Source organism: Ischnura elegans, chromosome 5 (assembly GCF_921293095.1).
Source record: "Ischnura elegans chromosome 5, ioIscEleg1.1, whole genome shotgun sequence".
Classification (NCBI taxonomy): domain Eukaryota; kingdom Metazoa; phylum Arthropoda; class Insecta; order Odonata; family Coenagrionidae; genus Ischnura; species Ischnura elegans.
Window position 1 is genome coordinate 47,570,209 of NC_060250.1, and position 27,843 is coordinate 47,598,051.

At 40.8% G+C, this 27,843-nt stretch overlaps 1 protein-coding gene across 1 annotated transcript in view; it reads left to right on the top strand.

Moving 5' to 3' along the window:
* The window catches only part of LOC124158821 (G-protein coupled receptor Mth2-like), a 37,014-nt gene extending 9,633 nt beyond the window's left edge, over nucleotides 1-27,381 (top strand). The window contains exons 3-6 of the mRNA XM_046534165.1: nucleotides 13,398-13,476; nucleotides 20,711-20,889; nucleotides 25,954-26,119; nucleotides 26,206-27,381. Of these exons, the coding sequence (XP_046390121.1) occupies nucleotides 13,398-13,476; nucleotides 20,711-20,889; nucleotides 25,954-26,119; nucleotides 26,206-26,581 (800 nt within the window). The 3' untranslated portion in view covers nucleotides 26,582-27,381. The remainder of the gene's footprint in view (nucleotides 1-13,397; nucleotides 13,477-20,710; nucleotides 20,890-25,953; nucleotides 26,120-26,205) is intronic.
* The last annotated feature ends 462 nt before the right edge of the window (nucleotides 27,382-27,843 follow it).

Below are 27,843 nucleotides of genomic sequence, written 5' to 3' on the forward strand. Positions count from 1 at the left end.
TGAAGAAGTATTTTGAGAGACAAACGGACGACAGGAAAGATGATGGCTGCTGGATTGAATCCTAACGATACTTGACAATTGAGGAAAAAAATGAATCGAAAAAGAGCGTTGAGTTAACATCCTCAATTCTTGTATGGGAAAATAGTATCAAAATTTTCTTCATCAATTCATCCGAAGAAAATTAAACTGACGAGAAATCAACCGATTTGTATCTCTACGTTCCTCATGAAATAAACATTAAGGACTAAACTCAAACTGGAACTTCTGCGGGGAAAATGCGTCTGCCAACTTTCATAGAGGTATATGGAAAAACCACGCAACAGCAATGATCGTCCCCGCAACTTTAGCTGACGCAAAAATTATAACTTCGTAAGATACATCCAAGGTAGTGTAAGTACCAGAATTACTTACGTAGACAGAAAAAGATGCTAATTACTGAGAATACGAAAAGAAACGTATCAAAGGATGTCATCAAAGGCCTCCATTTTGATGGAATGAAAGACTATACTCTTGTCTGATAAAAAAGGCAAGGCGACTTATCAATCCAAGTGAGTGGTGTTAGTTGAAGAAACAGGGTCCCACTTTTGGGGGTTTGCCTCCCCCGTCGAAGGATTAGCAAAAGTTATAAAACCTGCGATTCTCGAATCGTTTCCGAGTGAAAAGTAGATCAAATTAAAAAGGATTTGATGCGATGGTAGCAAGTGAATACCGCCCAAAAAGGATGCATCATCTCTCTGCCATAAGCGTAATTCCAACATCCATTGCAGCGTGGGTAAACTCTTCTCGGGATTCCCACCATGTTATTTTTTCCATAATGGCCAAAGTTTCAAGCTCCGGAACGGGGCTCATCCTAAGGGGTAAATGTTTTGTATCACAGCTGCTGGGCAATACCGGAATAGAAGCGCATATCCAAAGTTCGCACACCTTTATAGCCACTCGAGTGGCCTCTTCATAGACCATAGGCTACTTTCCTGCGTTCTCGGATCTAACAATATTTCAACAGTTCTCTAAAAGTTGGTAACATCGATTTTTTTAACGCCGCGTCAATGTGTAGCTGTACTTTGCAAATTTATATCTAGACTTTAGTGTATGCCATATTATTAAGTAATGTGTCATTTTAAAGGTAATTTTGTTCTCAATTGTATTTTATTTTTTTATGAAAACTTAAAAAATTTCGACACGCAAGTGCAATACATGACTCCGCGCACCGTAAAATTAGCCGTTTTGTCAACTTCATGAACTTTGTAACTTAACCTAGGGAGAACTACAACGTCTACAACATTTATCTTCCACGATAAGTTGCAAAATTCATTCATATTAATAAAATAGCTTTTTATTATTTTTGTAACGCATATTTTGTAGTAAAATAACGAAAATGTTTAACCATTATCTAGTCTTACAGTTTAACCCGAAATAAAAATAAAATAACAAGAAACACTTCTTAATTTCTTTGAAAATTTTCTATGATCCATAATATGTCAAAATATTGATATTTGTGAATGTAAATAACTTCTATTAATGTCATGCTGCCAAACGGGGCCGCGCCGGGCCAGTGTTGGTCAGAGTCCTCTAGATTGCTCTCCCAACACTACTCTCTCATCATATAGCAATGAGGACTCTGGTGTTGGTTACCGGGAAGCTAAGTTTCGCGCGCAAGACGCGGCAACGCAGCATTCGTTCGCCCCGGGGTATTTTTTCAATATCCATATATAATCTATAATACATAAAAATCATGCATTTTCGGATCATATAAAATTTTCAAATAAATTAAGAAGAATTATTGAAATGACGTTTAATTAATTATTATGGCATGCACTTAGATATAAATTTGCAAAGTGCAGCAGCACATTATTTTGACGCCGACAGTAGGTAAGTAATTTAGTTCTTTCATAAATGCATATTATTTTATTTAGCAGACAGCACTCGTGTTATTTATATTTTGTGGAGGTGGAAAAAGGTCTAGTGCCGGCCTTGTAAGTGACGCACAGTGGTCTGGGGAGCGCTTTTTTCCGAACAAAAGTCGACAGTCCCATTTGTAGAGGTATATGAAGGTGTTACACAACTTAAATATATCTTCTAATGCATGCATAATGACTTTCTCAAAAAATAAATACGCATTTGTTATTTTTTCTGAATAATTATACTACAACGACGTGTGATGCAATGGTGGTCTGAAAAACACTTACGCATTTATAAGTCGCCAAATCCAGTTTTACACGAATGAATGGATGTTTTCTCACTTAGATATAATTACATGACCATTATGCTTTGGGGGGAGATATCTTTCATTAAATTATTTCGTATAATAATTAATTAATGAATCAATAATTAAGGGAAGCAAATAGATATGAGGAAGTAAAACAATTACTCCTCATCCGTAATTTCTTCACGGTCTTTGAACACGGGTGCCGAGTCTACGTTTGGGGATGAAAGCAGTCGTAACACCAAAAGGATAGCACAGGTTTTTTTACAGAAAGAATTTCTTCTTAGGGAGGATAAAGTCTTGCTGCCATTAGAGATCTGGCCCCTTTCCTGATGGACATAGTATACTGATGTTTAGTCAACTTTGCCTCAATCATTAAGCCTAATGCCTCGTCTGCATTGTAGGGAAGAACTACCTTGGTGTCAGATCTATGGATATTACAAGCTTGCCTTATATTTCTGGCTCTACTGGGGCTTATATGAATTGCCTCATCTACCATATGAGCTACATCGCTTTGTTTGTTTGGCCGAAGACTTGCGTCTGTCGCATAAACCAGAGTCCTCTGGATTGTTGATAATACACTACAAAGTTTGTAGTAGTGTAGAGAACTGCCATCCAGAGGACTCTGGCATAAACCAGCTCTTCAGTTGTTTTTGTGTCGAGCAATTCCGTGGTTCTCCTCCGCTTTGATCGCTCGCACAACGTTTCAACGCTACATCGCTTTGTTTGTTTGGCCGAAGACTTGCGTCTGTCGCATACATTCATAACATTGTCCTGATTACGAAAATGATAATTTTTTGCGGCGGAAAAGCCGGAAAATTACCTAAAAAGCGAAAAAATCGGAGAAAAAAAAATTCCATATAAAGTGGTCATTTGAGTACTCAAAATGTGTGTAATATTATAGCTAACATATTCATGGAAATATTTGTTAAATTGAATGTAAAACAACCTCATTACCACGTATTACAAGCCGGAACTATTTTCTGGTAACGCACCGCGCGCAGCGATTCCTCGCTTACACCGCGAAATACGAATATGCCAAAGTGGATTCAGTATCAATTATGGCCTCCACTTCGGGTACCAATTTAACCGAGCGCTGCACTGGATGTAAAGTTCCATTTTTTGAGAGCACGTCTTGGAAGAGAGAAGAAATCATCAACTTTAGCATCGACCACGGTGTCTTTAAGTCATCAATATCTTGTGATCGGTGCGGACACGAGTGCCAACTAAATTTAGAAAACCTCAAATTTAGGTGCAATAGAAAAGTGTCCCATTCAAAGAAGGCACCAAAAAAGTGCGCATTTAAACAATCTGCCCTTAAAGGCTCATTTTTTTGAAAACGCGCATCTACCGCTGGACGCATATATGAAATTGATTTCTGTTCTTCTACACCTTAAGCCACCACGACAAGAGTTTCTGCAGCGGGAATTGGGGATCACACCGCATACCGTTGTAGATTGGTACTCATTCTGCCGAGAGGTATTTATTGACCACTCCTTAAGGAACAGTACCAAATTAGGTGGACATCACATCGTCGTAGAAATTGATGAAGCTAAATTTGGAAAAAGGAAACACAATCGTGGCCACATAGTGGACGGACAGTGGGTTTTCGGTGGCATCGACCGTAACACTCGCCACTCCTTCTTGGTGCCAGTGGAAACCCGAGATTCGGAAACATTGCTACGCATCGTGAAGGAGTGGGTTCTGCCGGGCACAACAATTATTAGTGACTGCTGGAAGGCCTATGATTGCCTCCCAACAGAAGGATTTAATCACCTTCAGGTTAACCACACATACAATTTTGTAGACCCAGAAACTGGTGTCCATACCAATACCATCGAAAGGCAGTGGCGTGAGGTCAAGAGTACTATTCCGAGATTCGGTGTAAAGAAGTATCATTTCATTGGATATCTGGCGGAGTATATGTTTAAAGTGAAGTACCCAGAGCCGCATGACCGCCTACACAATTTTTTTGTTGCGGCCGCAGATTTATATCCTCCGAAACTTTGAAAAAAGGTCAGTGGGTAATAATTCCTCCTTAATTATATAAAATCTGGGTATTTATGCACTTTCCGGGAAAAGTGATTTACCCACTTCTACCTCCCACTTTGTTATGTATTGGACCAGCTCGAAGGATATTTTTTTCTAGTTGACCAGCCCGTACATGTGCCCGGAAAGTGATACAAGTCCGAAATACGGTGATTTCTACGTGAAAACCTTGCCCTGGGGGTCTATTCTCTAACTCGAAGCTCCCGTCGGGGTAGCTTCGAACTAGCTACCAGAATTGGCTACCAACCTTATTCTCTAACAGGGAGTAGCTTTCTCAGACCGAGAATTTCTGGTAGCTTTCTCAGACCGGATATGGGGTATGAGAAATATTTCGTGCGAACTCAGTTTTTACTCTTAGAACCAATGAAATCGTTCGTTTCATTTCGTAACCTGCGGGAAAATCATAATGTAGTCGTTCTCGGCTGACTTTTTCTTCTAGTTGAAATTAATGTGCTTTGTAAATTACGAAATGCTGAGTGCCTTCAGCTTTCATAATAATAGAAATACGTAGACATAATTATATTTGGCTAAGCGGCTTTTATATCAATTCAATAGTTTCGATCGATGCAGCAGTTTGTGTCACGATTGATAATCATGTAGGCCATGTAAATATAATGAAGAGAAAATGTTTATAAACTACCAACACATTAAACCAATGCTATCACATTGTCGTTCTAATTCCCGAGAACTTTACACTCAGCGCTCCTTATGCTTTTGCCTGTTTGATGCAAAAATTTTGATGACCAACTGTTTCTGTGCAGAGATTGTTCCTTCTTGCACTGCGAGAGAATATCGCAATAACATGTGCATACGATAAGTGTATATTATTTCGGGAATATCTTCAACAAAGTTAATGGGAAGGTGGAGAAAATTATGTTTGAAAGTTACGTCATTTCACTCAGATTGGCCTAAGCAATCATTTTAGGCTCACAATATGCTTCAATCGATATTTACACAAAACTCTACTGTCGTGCCGTTCTCACGACGGCTAAATTAATATTTAAATGGTTTTATGAATAAGTATTATATGCCAACCGCCAAGCTTGCACTATTGCAAGCGAGGGCGATTCATTAGAACTTGACCATCATTGTGAAAAAACAACCTATTAAACGTAGTTCCTTCTCCCAATATTAAAGCCATATTATATTATTGTTTTTGTGATGACTTCCTCCGTGGGCTTCTGGAATATCCATGGCTACACTTTCTCAAAATTCAAAACAAATACACCAACTTAACTACCGGCACTGAAATTAAATGCGTATATACGGCCAAAGACACACAAATGAAAGCAGAATGATATCATGAACACATTTATTCATTGGAAGAGCAAAAAATTTATTAATAACTATCATGAAACACCTTACATTGCATTATAACACAATAATATATCCACCTCTCTCCGGTCTGCATTTATGTAACACTAAACTCTATTCACACAATCACTTCACAACAAAGATCGTTGCTAATAATGCACGGTAAAGTTAATCATAAATGAATAAACACTTGCAAAAATAAGACATCCATCTCTGTGCAGTGGATACATTGGCATTGGTAATGATTTCAACGCATCAATTTGTACCGTCACTACAACAGTCTCTCGCAACATCAATAATAATCACTGTTTTCGGGGTTTTTCTTCTCACTAGTAATGACTTCATGCAAAATAAGATTTCACGTGATATAAAATGATTGAAAGTAACATTTTTCTTCTCCAAATAATGAATTCAACTAGTTAACGCGATCGATAGTTCACTCCGAAACATATATGTTTAGTCACGAAATTTGTCACTCATGCCCACTACTTTGTTAAGAATACAATAATTGAAGGCTTCAAATAATTTACGCAGCATTCCCGACCTCATTAAAGAAAATAATTACGCAAAACAACAAAAATAGTCAACACTTTTCTTGTTTACCACTCAATCGCTAGCCGTGTCAAGAAAGACTGATGGGATAGAACAAAAGATTAGCGACACGCGCCACTTGGTTCACGGCGGTTCATAGGAATTCCCATGGCCCTATGGGAATTCCCTATGTGTTTTGATGGTAGCTAGCTGAAGCGCGGGGTTCGAGGGCGCGCTTCGCGAAGCTACCGTGGCAGCTAGTTTGAAGCTACGGAAGTAGCTTCAAATCCCATAGAGAATAAGGGTTGGAGCCTAATAAGCTACCGGTAGCTTCTGCAAGCTCCCTTCGCCGGAGCTTCCGCGTTAGAGAATACAAGTGGGAGCAAGTAGCTTAATTAAGCATCTTTCCACCAGAAAGCTACCGCGCTTCGAGTTAGAGAATAGACCCCCTGATCCAACCCAAACCCACCTCGGCTTATTCGCATTTCGCGGTGTACGCGAGGAATCGCTGCGCGCAGTGCAGTACCAGAAAGTAGTTCCAGCTTGTAAGTCGTAATAATGAGCTTATTTTACATTCGATATAAAAAACATTTGCACGACTGTGTTTGCTATAATATTACACACATTTTGAGTACTCAAATGACCACTTTATATGGAATTTTTTTTCTCCGATTTTTTCGCTTTTTAGGTAATTTTCCGGCTTTTCCGCCACAAAAAATTATCATTTTCGTAATCAGGACACTGTTATGAATGTATTGGACGAAAAAAAATCGCAAAAAGACTGGTGCCCGGAAAATGCATAATTACCCAAAATTCTTACACGGACGACTGAATGGACTACACACCTAAATAAAATCAATCTTTTGATAGGTAATACTCTCATTTACGTAAATGCTATAATATATCCCATCGATAACATTGAACTTACTCGAGGTAGAGGGTTAAGAAATTTCCGAGCTCGTTATCTTGGGCTCGATTTTTTTCCGCCAAAAAAATCAATATCTGAATTAAGCCACAGATTTTTGTTCTGCAAAAACACGTTTATTGTTCTACAGCTCTTTTCCCATCTCAGTGTCGCCCGAGTAATGAAAGAAAACAGCCAGTTTTGAATTCTTGGCTTCCTGTCATCTTTCACGTCCGACCTTCCCTGTGACTTTAGAATAAGACACAAAAATGATATGCTACGCAAGCTATGGGTTAATGAATCCACTTTAGTACGTTGCTCCTCGGAATTAAATCACTTCCACCTACCTTAAAATGTACTCATATAGATGCTTGTAACGAACGCTGTCCTTCTCGGCCCACTCCTCTCGTAAATTGAAAAAATATTCCTTCACGAGTGCCATATCCGAAGACTGGTTCACAGAAAATAAGTATTCAATTTTCACTGAACAATTAGAGGAATCTCAACAATAGCTGGAGTTGCCGCACACTGGGAGAAGCCTAGTGGCAGCCGAATTGTTAGTTTAAGCCGTGTCAAATAGGCTATATTGTTGCTGATATGGTCACTGAATCATGTAGTGTTTAGGTATGGATAAAATTGTTGCTGATAATGCTAATAAATGAACCAATTGCGTCTGATAGAGAGACTCAAAACGGAGGATTTTATCAGCGAAAGCGACTTGCCGAGAGATAGCGCGCCATGGCGTTAGGATAGCCAGGCGTCTCTGTAACACATTTCGGCTTATAAATTAAAAAAAAAGGCAACTAAAGGCAGATTATTCTTTCTAAATTGCTTCAAGGATAGTATTTTCTTTGCATCCTATTACATGAGAACACAGTGGTAGAGCGTGGTTTTTTTATACCTCTGTGCATAATTAAAAAAAATATTTGCATATGATATTAAAGCGCGCTATCCTGACACCCCGGACGCTTTCATAACATTAATAATTAGGTTTATGGATCATAAAAAAGGTGAGTTTGCTGAAATAAACTCAAAAGAAAACAAAAAATGGCAATTGGTTATGGCATTTATAAAGTTAAAAAGCCGTCAAAAATTTGAGAAATTACACTCAAACAACTTTCTCTAAAAACCACTCCTGTAATTCGAAAAATAGGCAGTAAAGGAAGATATAAAGATCTATTTACAATGGAATGATGTTTTAGCTTCACATATTTAGCATTTTTGGATAGTTTGAACGCAATCGAAAAATCGACTTCTGTCCGCCGAAAAGGGCATCTCAGACCACTGTGTGACGCCTACGACTTACGTACGCTACGGAAAATTCTGGGAATAAATTATACATTTTAATCCATTTATAATTAAGAAAGAAAAAAAGGATTGGATTAAAATAATTTTTAAAATAAATTTTCTTTATAACAATCAATTTTATTTTATTTATTAACTAACATATTATATATTTTCATGTAATTATGGAAGTATGTACTTACAGAGTTTTCAATTAAATTGTTTAAACAATTAATGACATAATTTAATTTTTCAGATTTTTGTCATAATGCGTAAGAAAAGAGGATGCGAATTCGAAGATCATCTAAGAAGTGAATCTCATTTTATTTAAAAAATCCAGAAGTGATTACTTTGTCAAATGTGGGAAATGTAACGGATAATTTTCTATTTTGCACGGTAGTTGTATTGGTATTTCGAAGCACTTGCAGACACAAGAACGTAAAAGATATTCAAGTACTGCTGCATCTCCCTTCAAAATACAGAAATTTTTAGAAAAAACAACTTATCGAGACGAAGAAAAGAAACTAGCATTAGCGGAAATATGTCTTTCCATGCTATTTTTCATAATCGTTCCTTCAGATCTAAGGCCTGTTCATCACAAGTTATCAAAATGGTTTTGCAGCGCACATGATACAGAACGCATTTCAAACAGCTGCTGATTTGTTGCCCGCAGATGTGGAACATATTGTTATTAATATGTATTTTTATTTCTACATTACTGTGCGAGTTAAATGCTGAAAGAATTTTATGAAACTGCGGAAGTCGAATATCAGAAAATACTTGGTTACTGTAAAACGCGCAAGTAAGCTCTTTCGTCAGCTGTAGATAGAGATTTGAAATTATACCACACTATGAAATCCTACTTTCTATCACAGGTTTAATGTCCTAGAATTTTAGAATAGAGTTTTGAAAAAGAACCCTCAAATTTAGCTAGAATTTATACACAATCAATCACCTCTTTTCCAAAATGCTATTTAATTTATACTGAAGGTGATAACATTTTGGTAATCGAAGAAGCGAATGAAGTTTAAAATTTAGAATTGCTGTATCAAAAGCGGTTAGAGAGTAATTTTCTTCCGTTAACCATCTGTAGGAGTATAAGTGATCTCGAAGTGGGTGCAATAAATCGCGCAGATATCATGAATCACGTTAAACATTTCTACAGTAACTGCATAGGTTATTTAGAAGATTGGACGCTATATTAAAATTATATCGAACATTTTCATTGGATTACATTAAAACATGAACTTATTGGAATGATGCTCGAAAATCATTCGATCATTGTACCAACACAAAAGTTCCCATATAATAATATTTCCGAAAATGATATTTTTAATGAGGTATCATTATTTAAAAATAGAAAATTGAAATTGGTTAGAAAAGGGTAAAATCTTGGGCTTCAGCACAAATCTTGATGGAGTACAAATGGCTATAAATATTTCATCATTTTGAAACAGAGCTTATTCCATGTAATAATGCACTAGAATTAAGGAATATTCGCTGCCCTTGCAAGCTAATATATGCTGCGACTGAACGCTTTTATTCCACTGTACATGAAGTGTGTGCATCAGAAAAAGCACTATCAAGTGATGAGACTATGAAAGCAATTCAATGTGTGAAATGTAACTAAACAAACTCATGTGAAAATTTTCAAGATCTTTTCCGCAAAAGAAATTAACAAAAAAAATCACTCAAATATAAGAAATATGCCAAAAAAACATAATAATAGACTTGATTTTTACATCATTTTTGTAAATTGTAATTGTGTTGACGTTTAAAAAAAATATGTGTTAAAATACTATTTTTGCGTTGCAATTTTTTTCTTATTATAAATAAATATAAACTATAATAAATTAAAATAAAGATAAGATTTTTAATCAAGGATCCCCTCCCCCTCGGTCAATGGTGTCCCGCTCTACGAATGTTAAAATTTGGTCACCTTAGGTAAATATCTCGTAACGTTTACGTAACGTAACGTAATGTTCTCGTTTACATATGACATTCTTAATAAATGTATTCAATACGATCGCTTCTCGCTTTTTCTTGATTAATGTAACTTTTTGCACCAATTCAAGGCTATAAGATGCCTTAGTTCATCGCAAAACTATATTTTTTATGTCTAAAATCATTTTGCGAGCCCAATATCTTCAATTTTCAGCGACTTTGCAGCGGATGAGCGTTAAAATATCTTAAGCGCGTATACCATCCATGCGTATACGGTATATCGTGTGCATTTCCAACCGTGACGTCTCGCTCCGTCATCCCCTCCTTGCGATGCTGGCCACAGCGTTCCGCCCCAACGGGCGGGTCTAGTAGCTTATGGTCTAAAGATCCCACCAAAAACCATACGATATACGAAATACACTGTGGTTCGTAGATGCCCACCAAAATAGCTCCAATTACCATAGGCGGATCCAGGGGGGGGGGGGCACAGGGGCCCGTGCCCCCCCCCCCCCCCCAGACCCTCAAGAATATGCAAGATTTATAATACGGTCCTAATATCATTGCGTTCGTTTTGTATTACGAGGTATCCTTGTGCCCTCCCCCCCCCAGAACAAAATCCTAGATCCGCCCCTGCCAAGTACCCGCTCGATTTGAACACCGCGCGGATCGCGACCAGCAAAAGAAAAACGCGTCATGGAGGGATATAACGACCTTATTGTTTCAGTATCTAAACTCTCATTTTGTTGTGAATCGGTACAGGAAACACCGATCTTTTTCAGGAAAGCGCTCAAGTTTTTTTGAGATGTTATTAAAATAAATGAGTTTTTTTCTTCTTCTCATTTCCTTCCTGCGCACCGCTTTAGTAAATACGTTTCATATTAATACTTTAAAGCGGATGAAACTCTCTCTCTAACCAAACCAGCATTCACTGAACTACTTAGGATTTCGCTATCTGTGTGAGGAAAAATAGAGAATAAATGTGCTGTGCGTGCGCAACTTACCCCTCCAATAACGCTTCCTTTCCTACTACTTCCCGTCCGTGGCACTGAGTCCCGCGGTAATATATACCTATTAGTCAAAAAGACACAATCAGACAAGTGAGACGGGTAACTATAACCAAACATAGTAATCTGATATTTTTTCTCGATGAATAATTTTGGGTATCGACTACCCAGAAGCAACTGCGGGGAAATCAAGTTTCGCTACGGAACTGGAGACTTTATGAAGAGTGGACGAGGGAAAAATGGAATGTGACATGCGTCAGGGCTGGTCACATGATCCGTAGTTGTTCCCTAAAATATAATGATGTAGACACGGTCGCGCTTGCGGTTGCCACCGCGGTCTCTTCTCACGAGGGGTATTCACTCGTAGTCGTCGTATTTGGCCTAAGCATGGGACATGAGAGAGAGAGAAGAAACGCGACCAGCTCCCCTGCGCATGCCGGCCGCTTCATAATATAAGCGAGTGTTGTGGGGGCCCCCCGAAGCTCAAGGTCCCCACAGTCCTCGACTGCATGGCAGGATGGCAGTTCCCTGCACAACTCCCTCATAGGTTTACGAGGGTTATGACCTATGTAGTGTATTATCGACAATCATAGGCGGATCCAGGGGGGGGGCACGGGGGCACGTGCCCCCCCAGACCCTCAAAAATATACAAGATTTTTAATACGGTCCCATTATCATTGCGTTCGTTTTGTATTACGAGATATCCTTGTGCCCCCCCCTGAACAAAATCCTGGATACGGCCTTGCTTGTGCCCCCCCCAGAAAGAAATCCTGGATCCGCCCCTGTCGACAATCCAGAGGACTCTGGAGGCCCCTGAGCTCGACGCCCTCGGCGATTGCCGACCAGCTGACCTGGCCAGACCGCCCCTGTCGGTGAGCTGTTTGGGCACCCAAATGGCAGTGGACGTTTTTGTGGCCGGAAAGGAACTCGTGCCACTTACGAACGTATTTTAAATCCATACAGTTTTCACCTTAAACTTTAACCAATTAGCGATTAATGTCGATAACTGCCACCCAGTAGCGTAGTCAGGAATTTTGTTCGGGGGAGGAGAGGGGGGAAATAACTTGACCGTGACCTATGAAATTGAATTAAATATTACGAATGCCATTTCATTTAAGCGGATCAACATATGAGTCCAGCTTCATCATCAATGGCTTTTCATTACATCTCCTGACGTTAGTTATTGAAAGTAGATAATTTGTTAACAACAGCAATAACGTAACTGATAATATTTACGCAATAGAGTTAAAATATTTTATATCAAACATTAAGTTAACAGCCTTAGCTGTATTCAAAGGAAGCTAATTCTTAATCTTAATTTCCGTATTCACTCCATTAGCTTCATTTCACATTCAGTAGAATTTAGTGTAGAATTAGACTACTGAGTAAGATTGAATGCATGTTTCAGAAAATCATAAGTTCGCCATGGCGAACCCTGCAGGATTAATTGAAAAAAAAACAGTTTCAATCGGACAATATTTTAATGCTCCTTTTTAAGTGTCTTTTGCAATTACCACAGCACTTTATTAGTTTATGAGATTATTTCCTTGAAAAAATAGTTTATTTTAGTTACATATCTTATACTGATACATATCATTTTTCATGGGTTTAAAGAAAATTTGTTAAATACTTTCGTTTCAATTCAGTACTGATTTTGCTTAAAGACTTTGGCGATTATTACTTCTAGGGGGGCAGCTGCCCCTCGCTGGGTACGCCCATGCTACAGTTTAAGGTGAGCTCTACCATCTACTATCCACACCAACCTTCGGGTTGAATCACTGAATGAGTGACATAGAGTTGAAGGATATGCACCCTGTAGTCATCGAACTTGATGAGTGAGCCAGGGACAACCTTGGAGCTAACCCAACAAAAAATTGAGTTCTAACCAAATAATTTAAATTCTTTATCAACGTCCTTAAATCATGCTTTGCATAGAGTCAAAAGTGGCACTATTACAATGCAAGCTGGCAGGTTATAATATTTTCCTGAAGTGATCATTTGATTCTGCAATTAATTTTCCTCCTCTGGCTACTAAATTAATATTATAATAGCACAGTGCCAACATTTTGTAGTCTTCACACAAAATTTTCACACCAAGGGGCCAAAAGTTCTCTTTAGACATCATTAAATAGCACATTTTCATAATATTTGATTACCTTTTCAGGTTTTGTGATATACTTTTCAATGCTGTGCTCCTACTTCTGGCCCAACATCATGTGCATTGACATTTACATCGCCTTCAGGTAATTATCTCTAAACACTTATTCTCACCCATAATGAACCATAATTCTTTGGTATATCATGTGTATTTAAGGTTCTTAATCCTGCTCATTATAATGATCAGGGTTAAAAACCTTAATTCTTATGTAATTGAGAAGAACCAGTAACCAGCAACAATTACATTTCATTTAATTTTGTCTTTCAATCGTTATATTTAAAAATGTTTACTATCTACTCATTGCATTAGCAACAGGGGATGAACTTCAAAAAGCCCATGCCAAGTCATGACAATGATATAATCATATACATATTTGCAAAATTCGTGTTATATTTTGAACGTAGGACCACATAAATGAGAGTTTATAACTTATAAATTTGTTTCCATAAAGACTTTAACAGAAGAATTTCAGCATTATTTTTTTTTTAATCTTGTTCTTCGAATAATACTCCTGCTGATGATCATCATGCAAATGGGTCTTCTGCGGTATTTGTGGAGGTGTGTGCCCAAAAATCGTGCTGAGCATTTTGTTGGATGCTGAAGGATTTCCGTTAGCAGAGTATGTACCTGTGAAATAGTTCCTAAATATCTAGGTAGAGGCTAAGAGCACGAATAACGGCCTTCCATTTTCTGAGTTCGTGCAGGATTCTTAAACATGTGCAAGGGTAACAAGAGCAACTTTGAAGTGTAGAGGGAAAATGCCATCATTGATACATGAATTTAAGATATCTGACAAATGAGATGCTACAACAGTTAAGCCAACCAGAGTTGTTCTATGAGATAAGAAGGGTAGGGTTGAGATCCCTGATGGCTACACGTGTTGTTTTGCTGATTGACTTACCCAGTTCACACCCTTGCCTTCCTATTCCTTGCATTGTCAATTGGATGTGAATTATCAGGGGTATCTATAACTACCCTTTCTTTCATTATCTATAGTAGGAGTCAGTGGCGGATCCAGAATAGGGAAAAGGGGGGGGGGCTAAGGGGGGGTTAACCTACCAGTAGTAGTAGGGGTCCGAAAAAAATTACAATTCTATCTAGAGTAAATTGGATACCCAAGGGGGGGAGACCCTATAGCTCCCCCATAGATCTGCCGCTGTTCTCAGGCAAACCTGACCTCTTGCAATCATTAGTAAGGATTGCTGGGGAGGAATGATTGAGGATAAACGTGGGCACTGGAGATCCTTAACCTCGACCTGTCTCCCTTTCCAAGCACTCTTAAAATTCTCCGGCCCTCGACAGGGGGGGTTCCAGGATTTCTTTTTGGGGGGGGGCACAAGCATGGTCGTATCTAAGATTTTGTTCTGAGGCGGCACAAGGATACCTCGTAACACAAAACAAACGCACTGATAATGGTACTGTATTAAAAATCTTGCATATTTTTAAGGGACTGGGGGGGCACGTACCCCCGTGCCCCCCCCCCCACCCTAGATCCACATATGGTAGGAGTGTACCTAAACCTTTCTTAACAGAACCCTTTTGTTTATCTCTGTATGTTTGCATAAGTTCCTTTCTGACTTGGAAATATTGCCCCATCCCTCACTCAAAATGTCATGGGACAACTCTGGCTGGCTTGACTATAGGTTAGCCACTACATTAACAGAAAAATCTATGGAATATTCTTAATTATAGAATATTCTTTCATTTCTATAGGAATAGCATAACATGGTATTGCTAATGGTGGAAGAAACCCGTTTGGGGTCAAAAGATTCAGCCAGTGCCTCTATGGGAGGCACTTTGCTCTAAGGACTGACAATAAGCCACTACTTCACAGCTAAGGGAAAAATAAGAGTTTACCGCAATAGGGTGGTTTCCTATTATTTTTTATAGCCTAAATCGAAAGATTATTACTCCTGGAGTACGCATTTCACACTTTTAGATTTTTGAATGGCAATATCTATTTTTCGCTATTAAATGGATATTGAAAAATTTCAAGCGTGCGAAAATGTGACGGCTAAGTATGAATGCTGGAATTAAGCCTGTGTGACATCATTCTGGTACCCGCTGCCACCGAGTGAGGTGAGCTTGGGGCGAGGATATGCACACCGCTGCAATGCAGGCTGCTAGCAGGTAGCAGAGTATATCCTGCTAGCAGGTAGCTTTTGGCTTGAATAAGGATTATTAATACCTCATCAAACGAAGGAAACTTTTCGACCACGGGCAGTTTTGGTAGGTGATTATTAAGACATGATTCCCTGAGCTCTGTTCTTCATGCATGCATTGGTAATCTCAGGCGACGTAAAATTCCTATCTACTCGTATTGAAACTAGGTACCTGTGGCGTCACGTGGAGTTGCATCGCATGGGCGCCAATCTGGCCTTTTTCAAATGCGGTTAAAATTGACCACTGTCATTTGTCTAAACTGGGATTTCTAAAACCAAATAACTTGTATACTATGAATACACAATGGGGGCCTTCAACGTTCGGCGTTGCGTTGACGCCGCGGCTAGTGAGCCAATCAGAGCCCGTCTTTGAGAATTGATGACGTCACGTCTCCAGCTCGCTGCGTCGTCGCAGAAAAACGTCACAAACCTGTCGGATTTTCTCTGCGTCAAGGCGGCAATACGCCGATGATTTCGAATTGGTGTTTGTTTCTGGGTATACAAATATGCAAGATTAGCTCTTATGGGAGTGGTGAATGCTATTTATTTCATAATTTACTATTATTTTGAAGTGTTCAGCTTAGATATTTCGTATCTTTCCAAAACATAAGACAAATGTTAACCCTAAATTAGATTACAATCACTGAGGAGCATAGATTAACGTAACTCATACCCGTAAATGGTATCAAAAGCTAAATACAGCGTGAGAGGTGCTTGTTGGTAGCTAAGGTTGTTAAAATTCCATTTTATATCCAATAACTTGCATATCATGCATTATTATATTTTAATTTATGGCATGAGTTGATGATGCGTCAATATATCTTATTACAATTCTTTCTTCTACTAAATGCCCCTTCTAATAATTTTTTGTGCCTTTTGAGTGTAAAGGCTGCTTCCAGAGACATTAGAGTTCATTTTGCGGGAGATACCAGAATATCTATGGAGAGATAGTGCTTGCTATTTATTTATTTAAATCACTATTAAATTTACATCTATTTACAATGTGCGCCTACTCCGTTAATTTGTAGTCACCTTTATAGAAAAAAGGCATCCACATTCAGCATCCAACAACTGCAACGTGAGTAAACTCTCCATTGCCTCAGTGACCTCCTTTGAATTTCCGCCAAAAAATGACTTGCTCCTCCGCAGACCCTAGTTTTCACGGGAGCATCTGGAGCGAGGCGAGAAACGGGTGTGTGACGTTTTCCTTGACGTCACACCTTAACCTGTAGCGCTCCATAGCGAATAATGGACTGCTTAGGAGCTCATCAGTGGCGATCAGCAAAGGTAGCGTTCAATGGACCGCACCCTTGTTAGCGGTGAGGGAAGTCGGGGTTGGCAGAGAGGTCAATGTCTATCTTTCTGATATTGCGCCCCCGTACAATATAAGCCCAAATAACAAAACGACCTTCGTGTTAACGGCCACCTCTTCAGGGGTCATCAACCCGTGAGTCCCACAAAATTTTTTCTTATTCATTATATGAAAGCGTTGGATAGAGTGAGCTTTGAGGCACGGTGGCCTAGTGAGGAGAGCACTAGGCTACTATCCGAGATTCGTGGCTTCGAGTCCCTGGTGAACAATTCTCTGACAAGAATCTCGCAATTGTGAGGTGGTGCAGGGATAAGGAATCGGCGCCCGTTCCCGAAACGTGTGAAATGTTCACGCCGGTCGCTTAGACTGAGGTGAGCTCTAGCCGCACCTGTCTGTACCAACCTTCCGGTCGAATCACTGAATGAGTGAGGTAGAGATAATACAATCGTAAATAGTTTAATTATTTTATTTGGAACATGACGCTTTCGATTATGAGGGTGTGAATGCTCGTGTTTACCCGACTTTAAGTGGCCGTGAGTGTGTGGGAGCCCCCTCTTTTTTGCTCACAACGTCTCAGACGCGCATCCCTCCCTCCAAGTCTCCCCCCTGTTTGGGTTCGGGGTTTTGTTGTATTTTTACGGTTATTGTTTATATTAGGTTAAGGTTTATATTGATTCACAGGAGCGTCTGGAGCAAGGCGGGAAACTTGTGTATGACGTTTGCCGTTACGTCACACCTTAACCTGTAGCGCTCCGTAGCGAATAACGGACCGTTTGGGAGCTCCTTGGTGGCGCTCAGAAGCATTGGTAGCGTTCAATGGATCTGTTCATTTTATCTCTGCGGGTCAACTTTCGTGAGATCCCGGACACTCTCGGAGGGCCTCGCTGAAGGGGGAGGGGCCTCGCTGAAGGGGAAGGGGTACGATCGAGAGAGAGAGAGAGCAGGAGAGACCTTAACGTTGCCAAATGTACATAACCGCCCTTGTGTCTCACTGAAAAGGTGTGACTCACACGTGGCCACAGATATTTTGGGCCCGGCGGCGAAACAATGCATACAATGTATTGAGGATAATCCCATCTCAGAAGCCAGGATATTGTCCGCTAAATGCGAGACCGCTGGTGAAAGGCATACATAGGCGTAACATTCTTATAAACGGGGAGTGCAAGGGAAAAGGATTTGGCAACACAGCTAGCAGATTTACGAAGTTGACACGACGGAGGTCTGAGAGCGACTGACGCGGACTGACGTTCCGAAGTGCTAGACCACGCCTACTGTCTGCTGATTGGCAGAGGGAAAGTCACGTGTAGATAAACTTTCCCTCCTCTCACCCCAACTCGGTTAAGCCACACCAGCTCACCCGCAAAGATAAAGTGAACAGACCTTAATAGTGGGTAACGAATCGCAATCAATGCCTTTCGTTTTCTTTGATGAAGGAAACTACGCTTTTGGCAGCAAGTCGCTTGCAACATTGTTGTGCTGTGACTCTTCAAGGGTACAATTGCAAACTGGAGTACGTGAAGGTGGAAAATAATAAAGGGGCAGATGGGTTGTCTAGACTTCCTTTAAATCAGGAAGGGGATATAATAGAGGAAATTTCATTCCTGGACTTGGGAGAAAAGGAGTTCCTTCCTTTAACATCTAAGGAAATTGCCAGACACTCCAGAACAGATACACTTTTGGGAAAATTTATTGATTTTTGCATGTTAGGGTGGCCAAGCAAAGCGATTGAAGAACTAAAACCATTTTTTCAAAGGCTAAAAGAGCTGACAGTTGAACAAGGGTGTCTAATGTGGAGAAATAGAGTTATTCCTAAAAAGTTACGGGGGCATTTATTCAAGGAGCTGCATGTGGGTCACATGGGGATAGTTAAAATGAAATTCCTTTCCAGGTCCTACATCTGGAGGCTGAATCCAGATAAGTATTTAGAAGCATTAGCCCACGTATATGAAACTTGCCTCGCAAACAAGCCATCGCCATGCACAACTCCGTTAAAATGTAGGAAATGGCCAGAAAGACCATGGGAAAGATTACATATTTACTTGGCTGGCCCCTTTTCGCAAAAAAATGTTTATAATAGTCATTGACAGTTCAACTAAATGGCCATAGGTAAGAGAAATACTTAAAAGCTCATCAGACGAGGTTGTTAAGCACCTGAGAAGCATTTTTGCCACTTTTGCTCTCCCAGAGAAAATTGTTTCTGACAATGGTTCTCATTTCACTTCATCCTTGTTCAGGGAATTCTGTAAAGAAAATGGAATTCAACTCATCTTCTCCCCCATATCATCTAGCTTCTAATGGTGTTGCCCAGAACAATGGTCAGGGTGTTTAAAAACAAACTGAACACTTTAATAAGTGATGGAAAACCCTTGTACAAGCGGCTCTCAATAGTGTGCTGAGAGCGGTGAGGCAGCTCCACAAAAAGAGTTGTTTATGCCATCACCAGTTGTCATCCACCAGCATATTGATCAACTAAGTCTAAGAGGGGACCAGTGTAAAGGAAAGGACATGGGCAAACAAGAGCGGTCGCCTGGGCATGAAAAGCATTTGTGCCTGAGGGAGCTGAATGTGAGGAGGATGAGACACCGGGGTACTGGGAACCTTAGGCTCACAAAGATCAAGCTCTGGAAGAGGAACCACCAAGGGTAGAACTAAGTAGAAGATCATTTCAGAGAGTAGATTATTTTTGGCCAATGTGATCCATCTCACAACCAATCACTGGCTGGCAAAAACGTTGTTTCTGGCACAAAATTCACATTGCTCTCGTAAATATATATTTGGATGATTCTTCAAGTACACATATGTGTACTTGAAATGGTGTTCAAAAGATAAGAATTTATAAATCTGACAGACATCCCCTGTAGTAGAGTAAATGCTGAGATGGCGTGCAAACACTTTTTAGCAAGGTGGCGTGCTCCCTCAGGATATTTGAAAGAGATATGTATTTCCAAGTCAAATCAACATTATGCCCACAGTGTTTCCATAAAATTCAAACTTTCCTGTTAACAGCTAAATTCCTGCGTGAATCCATTAAAGAATATCACAATTGAGGGTTTGAGAAGCCAAGTGGTACCAGTGATTTTTTTTAAACTGAGTTAGGCACAGAAATAAGGTAAAGAATAAAATGATATCAACTAGATATTTATTAGCACATTTGATTTTCCACTCGATGTCAGCACAGAACAGAGACTCAATTGTTTTTCTTTGCCACCAAATTTTTGTATATTTCTTCCATCAAGTTTTGTACCTTGCTTTAATTAGAAAAAAAGAAATACTTATACCCTTGGCATCTCACTCCCTCAATTACTCGCCAAAATTCTATTTCCTGCTACTTAGGCAACTTGGTCAAACGTTCCTGCATTGATCGTTTTTTTTTCATCCATTCCCTTGAAAAACGATAGTTCAAGGTTCCACTGTAGTCATAATAAGCTTTAACCTAGAGTAACCAAGTTATTATGGCTTGATCTCCATTTGTGTTTGTTCCCAATATCTGACTGATTTTTCAAAAACATTTTTAACTTTAGGCCTAAAATAATTGTTAGAGTGTCAGAGGAGATGTGTCCCTAGGCTAGTAGCCTCCTTAGGCTAGTAGCCTCCTTACGTGCAAGCAACAATTATCCATGTGCCAAATACATAAAAGGAATCCATAAGTTGACCGGAGAACCGCTTTCTTATTTGGTGTTTAGGAAGGTAAAGTTTAGACCCATAACAGGAGTGGTGGGGCTAACAGAGAGTTTCGAAGGTATCTCCTAGCACAACAGATTATAAGATCACTAGTAATATAAGACATACTAATCATTTAATCAAAATGAAGAAGAAACTAATTCCGAGTATCTTCTTGTTTGCAGCTCAACCACTCCTCCCAAAGCAAATAGTAGTGAAATGAAAAAATTCTTCACATACATCCTGTATGGTTGGGGACTACCACTTGTAATCATCATAGTGATCATCCTTATGGATTTTCATCCTATTGTGGAATCAGAGAAATACCTCAAGCCAGAGTTCCAGGTAACCTGCTGGTTTTATAGTAAGTAAAGTAAGTAAGTAAGAAAATATATGTGTGGACATTCCTACACCCAGGACACAAAAGCCGCATATTTTCATCGGAGGTTTTCTTACGTAAATGAATGAATGCCGAATGTATAAGTTTCCTAGCTCACCCCTTTTATGATGGTCGGGGGTGTAAGACGTCTTTGTTTCGGGACCCAACACTACGGGGTTTAGGCTTTACCCTCGAAATCTGGGAACAAGTACCCGCACCCCTCTTAGCGGTAAGGAACTGCTGTAATACAATTGTTTATCCAGTCAGCTTTCGAAATAAATATTTCTTCTTTTCTCACCTTCAGATTTTTGAATAATGATATCTATTTTTCGTGATTAAATGAAAAGTTAAAATTTGGAAATGCAACGGCTAAGTATGAATGCAGGGAAAAGCCTGTGTGACGTCATTCTGGTACCCGCTGCCGCCGAGTCAGGTGAGCTTGGGGCAAGGATATGTGCACCCTGTGCACCGCTGCGATGCAGGCTGCTAGCAGGTAGCAGAGTATACCCTGCTAGCAGGTAGCTTTTGGCTTAAATAAGGATTATTAATACCTTATCAAACGAAGGAAACTTTTCGACCAAGGCCAGTTTTAATAGGTGATTATTAAGACATGTTTCCCTAAGCTCTGTGCCTCATACATGCATTGGTAATCTCAGACGATGTAACACTCCTATCTACTCGCATAGAAACTAGGTCCCTGTGACGTCACGTGGAGTGGCATTGCATGGGTGCCAATCTGGCCTTTTCCAAATGCAGTAAAATTGACCATTTCCATTCGTCTCAACTGGGATTTCTAAAACCAAATAATTTGTATATTATGAATACACTAATGGTGGGTAAAAAATCGCAATCAATGCCTTTCCTTTTCTTTGATGAAGGAAACTACCCGATTGAATTCTTTGTCCTTAGAGCAGCGATTACAATTTTTAAACTAAATTCTATGATAAATATTTTTATGTCTCGAGTTCTGTACAAACATCAACGTGGAAAATGTTGCTGCATTAAATATATTAATATTGACCTTAGAACTTCGTTTAAAATTTGACAATGCTCAGAAAAAAATGAGGAATTCAATTCAAAGTCTGTAATTTACGTGCAAGCAACAATTATCCATGTGCCAAATACATAAAAGGAATCTATAAGTTGACCGGAGAACCAATGCCGCAGGTAGGGTCGTAAATCCAGAAAGGAGGGGGCACAACTAATCTCGGAGTCCGAGATAATGTGGAGTTCCCATTAGGAGGGCTCGAAAAAGGTCGGAGCTGAGAGCTTGTGATTATTCATGAGACCCTTCTTAACAAATGTCTCGCAAAAATACTCCGTACCAAGAGAAAGAAAAGTCTCTTGCTGCTCAGAACAGCAGTCGTGCTAAGACGATTACTCCACCGTCTCGAAAGGGTTAAGAAGGACTGAATTCCTAGTCCGAGTTCCTAGAAGTCACAACCACATCTATGCTGGTTGCCTTGATAGGTGTTTGGTGGGATGTATTAGGACAGCAGCTATTAACCAGTAAATGAATAAAAAAAGTTAAAAAGAGTGTATTCAAGAGGTGATTTGTCCACAACCTCAACAATTCTGAGTATCAACGTGATTGGTTGGTTTGGATGAGTGAGGTCAGACCTCACCCCAGACTAAGCCAAAGACCCATGAACTTTCTTTCCCAAGGAATGAGGGTCAGTACCTTCCCTTGGCAACCTTGTGCTTTGAGGGTCTACAGATTTCCTTTGTATCATACAGGGGAAAAGAAATTCAGCCCAAGCATTATTTAGATTATTCCACATTTATGGATGAATTCTTCTCGGCTATTTCACCGGATTAGATAGTCCATGCTGGCCAACACTTCACTAGAATTCTTTTTTAGCATCCTCAGGGCTGAGGTAATATGCCGCAGTTACGTCTTTCTGGATACCAAGATTCTGCATCAACTGGGCCCTCGATCATTAGTGGAGTCTTAGCTAATCAGTGCTGCTCTTTTTATTATTGGGTTCTAAGTCATGCTAATAGTGAGGCTTTGGTCCCTTTTCATGTTGTTATTTTAGGGGCATATCTCAACTGCCTCGGTGCCTCGCAAGACTGTGGAATATTCTACTTGGAGGTAGGTAGATTGTCCAGATAGTTTACTCGGCCAATATCGGCAAATAATGTATAAACTCTGTGACCTGCTAGTCACTTTACTAATGGGTATATCCTTGAAAATATACCTATGTCGTCCACAAGGGTTTGAATCACTTCCTTCTGGTGATATGGCACTCTATAGGGGCGGCGATAAATGGGTGGAGAGTTGCCCGTGGGGATTCTGTGAGAGGTAATTGTTGTGGCCGGAGGTATTTTTCCTTCAGTGAATAAACTCTGGTACTCCTTCAACAGGGGTAGCAACGCCTTCCTTTCCGGTTCATCCAGATCCGCTAACTTCTCCCGGAAATCTATCTTTCGCTCTTCGGTAGTCGTTGCTCGGACGTGCCTTATGCCTGTGAAGTTACCTTTAAAAATTTTCTCCACTTCATGGAGAGTTGCCACTTTTGTTCCCCGTCTCAAAACAACCTCATCCAGTCCGAAATTCCCTACTTTTACCATAACCTCCCGTCCTCTCTCAAACTTACACACACCCCGCGCTACAGCACAACTGTGTGCGTCCGTTATCACCTCTGGCTCTGTAATGTATTCTCCTTCAAGAGGGGCGTCATCTGACAGTCTGCAACACACTAATTTTTCGCTCCTGGGCGGAATCACTGTCTCATCAGTTAATTTAATAGGAACTTCAACGTCCACTCCAACGACCCTTGCACTCTTTTTTTTCCTCTCCTCGCATCCTTCAGGCGCGCTGCACTTGCCTCTCAACGAAACGTAAACGTCACCCAATTTCATCGTCTTTTTACTCACATCAATTAGTCCACCGTATTTTTCCAAGAAATCTAACCCTAAAAGCCCCTGATATTCTCCCACCGAATCTACCACTATCATATCTATACTATAAGAACACTTTCCCAGCACTAATTTCACCGTTTCTACACCATGGTTATACACAGTCTCCCCCGAAATGCCCTTTATACGATATGGGGATCTTCTAATTCGTTCACCCCCGTTCACACCACGCGCTACCAAGGAAACTTGGGCACCGGTATCCACCAAAAATCTGCAGTCTTTTCCCACGACGCTAACTGCCACCACTAAATCCTCTGTCCGCTTAGCGGCCTCTAACCGTGGAAGGAACAGGGTTACAGGGGTCCGGCCTGGGTGGCGCCTCCGGACCCGCCGCCATTTAAAGGCTTCTCTGAGGGTTTCCGCTGGCACTGATAAGCGATATGGCCGGAAGCTCCGCAAGCATAACACCTCCGGCGGGGGCACCTTCGCGCGAGATGGTCTGGAGAGTCGCACTCATAGCACCTCCGCCCCGCCTCCGCTGGGGAACGGAAAACACGGCGGACCGGCGAGGGGGCTCGCGGACTGCGATCAGCTTCGCGGATCCGAATAGCCGTCTCAAGGGCCGCGTCGAACGACGCCGGCACGGCCAAGCGGCACAGACGACCGAGCTCACCGGGAAGACCACGAAGGAATGCGTCCAGGGCCCTTTGGTCGGCTTCATGCTTGATCGCGGCAGCCATGTCAGCGTGGGTCGGAAGTTCATACGTGTGAGAGTTAATCGATCTCACCCGGTCCGCGAAGGACTCTAAGTCCTCTCCCTGCCCTAGTCTCACCGATCCTAACTGCTCGCGATAGAATCGAGCCGTTAATTTCGGGCGATATCGATCAAGGAGGTACTTCTTAAAAACTGAAAAATCAGCCGCCTGGTAGCACTCCTCCTTGATACGACAGAACTCTGCTGCGTCACCGCCCAAACGCACTCTCGCTGCCTTCAGGGTCTCTTCGCTGGTCCAGCCACTCAATTCTGCCACGCTTTCCACTCGCTCGATGAAAGCTACAACACTCTCCCCGGGGCGGCCAGTGAATACATCGATGCCGCTGATGAGCGAGAATTTGTTTCCCCGCGACGGAGCAGAGCTCTGAGTCGCGCTGCAGAGTCGTTCCTTTAGCTCCTCGTTTTCCTTAGCCAGAATGCTGATCTTCTCCCCGAAGTCATCAATGACACTCTGCAGCGGCACTTCATGCCCCCCAAAACTCACGCGACTCGCCATTCTTGCTGCTTCCTCGCGATATCTACGATCTCCGGTTTGATCGCGCTTCTGACACCACTGTAAAGTCTCTCGGGTCCGCCGGAGGTCGCAGAGGGAACGCGAGGAAGGGAATTAAGGAATTAATAACCAATTCCCGGTCCTTTCCATAACTCCTCTTTATTCGAGTTAAGATACAACCATTCCACAAGGCGTCTACAAACCAACTCCACACGTCGTGTCTCCTTCCCACCGACGCCGTCAGCCAGCTTGCAGTTCCCACCGCTCTTCTCACCGGATGCAGGGAGAGGTGGGAGGAAGGCATTAGGTATCTGCTTGCTCTACAGGTAAGTATGGTGGGAATGCAAGTCAGCGTGAGACTCACACCTATGTACTGTAAGCTGGATTTCCATTTTGTATAATAAATTAAAGACAATATAAGTGCAGGGAAATGATTAGTGTACATTCATACAATTTTATTTTCTGCTTAGCTGGTTGTTGAACGTAACCGTGTCCATTGATAATAATTTTTCCCTGGGAAAAGGTTTTTGAGACATAACTTCGTGAAGCTTACCACTGAAGTAAGAAAAAAAGGTTTACGGTGTGGGTTCCATGGTTAATTCTAATGTACTAACGAGTTAATACCAAAAATTTCACCACACAGTAAGCATCAACCCTTATGGGATTGTCAATATTTTGGTCAAAGTAGGCTTTTCCTACCCAAGCACCCTGCATTCCTGCCACACTTCGCTCCACGCTCTGATCCAGTGGTACCCCCTCCAGTGTATTACAACCTCCTTGTATAATGGGTTAAAGGACAAACCCTGACTGGGACGAGATGGTCTGCCTGATATATTCTTATAAAAGAGTGTTAATTACTCTCTCCTAAACCCAATGTATATGCAATGGTATTGAAACCTACCAACACATTTTCTTTCAGCTGCGAGAAGCAGATTGGCTTATTTCTTTGCTCCAATCAGTGTGCTCTTCATCTGCAACATAATTTTGTTTGCTTTGACAGCATTCAATATTTACAAAGTGAATCGAGAAACTAAAATCTTACGAAAAGGGTCATCATCAAGTAGTAGTAGAGAAGATAAAAACAGGTATTTCATTGAGCCAATTTCAAACTGATTCACTTTAATGTAAAAATTGCCATTGCTCTTGATGTACTGATTTCTATTTATTGCAGGGTAAGGATGTACATAAACCTGTGTGTGGTCATGGTCTTTGGTCTGGGTGTCAGCTGGTCTTTCGAAATCATTTCATACATTTTAGGAGGCTCAGAATGCATGTGGCTCATCGCAGACACAACTAACACATTGCAAGGTTTCCTCGTTTTTTGGATATTTGTCTGGAAAGGAAACGTTAAAAAAATCACGAGGAAAAGATACAGGACACTCATCGCTAAACTCCGGAATGCCTGCTGTGCGCCCGGTAAAGATGGATCTAATAAGCAACAGAAGGCTGATGTTGAACAGCCTGCTAGTTCCACGAGCTGTCAGACATTGTCATCCAGTTTGCAGTCAATGGAGTTGACAACCCAAGCTGATAGAGATATTTCCTAAAGCAACATTATAGAACTAGTCATTTCACTCCATGGCCTAGGTAAGATTAAAAGGCAACAAGTTCCTGGACATTATGCCTAAAGACAATCATTGTTTTGTGCCAAGTTGGACCCAAACTACAATGAAGGAAATATGAGGAGTGATGCTAGTTTCTGGTTGTATGAAACCACCATATGTAAACAAACTTTTTGCTGCATTAGAAAAATGCCAGAGAAAATGTGGATCTTCTGGGCTGCAAGGGTTGACTTTGAGTGGGAAAGGTTTCATCCTTTGTCATGGAGACAGGTCGAGTCCTAATGTAGCCTCTCTTCCTAGTCTGTGCCTTCCCACTCCCAACTTTCTGGGTTTTGCTCTCTCCTGTGTGGCTCTTGGCCAGTTGTTGTTTCACTCGACCAGCGTCCTCTATTGCCTCTCCTTTCAGGTTGCAATGCGCTGTTTGCAACAATCCTAAGGTAAGGCCTGGAAGTTCAAGAAATTCTCTTGCTGCCTTGCCTGTACCTTCAAGAGCCATCACGAGTTCCTCAGAAAAGGACATTCAGGGGTGCTAAATTCTGGGCTGTATACTATGGAGCAGCTGCATACCAATCTTCCTGCCCTAGTTTCCTATGTTTCCGTGGCTTTAGTGCTCATTTCAACTCTGAGATTAGTTGTCCCCATCCTATCCATTACACCACCAACCAACTCAAGCCACTACCGAATTGGAAACAAGGATAAAAAAATTATAATGCAACAGCAATTCCTCTATTTACAATGGTAAGAATGCAAAGCCAAAAGTGTATACCTCAGGAAGTCTTATGGACAAAACCATGTCAATCAAAATCAACCTACGCGACGGGAAACCCAGAAGAGCTCTGAGCTCTGATACCAAAAGGCATAGAAACCTATAGTAATGCAAAACAGCTGCACACAGTAACTGGCACTGGTGCCAATTTTATGCATACCATGTCTCCTACTTGTCCAAGAAATGCCACATTTAGCACACACAATGGATGTGGAAGTCCTTAAACATTAATGAAGACTGACAGCAGTCATTGCACTGGCAAAGAATTATGTATATGGGCCCATTATGGGCCACAATAAGGATGATGTGCAGGTTGTACAGATTTCCTTAGGGGAACAAACATAAAAAGTGTCATAAAATGATTGCATTGTTAGTTAACTTTAACCCCACGGGTACTCTGTGTGCATTGAGAACTAAGTTTTTTAATTATTCATATCTTCTTAATTCAAATGAAATTATTCCACCTAAAACCAAATTTCTC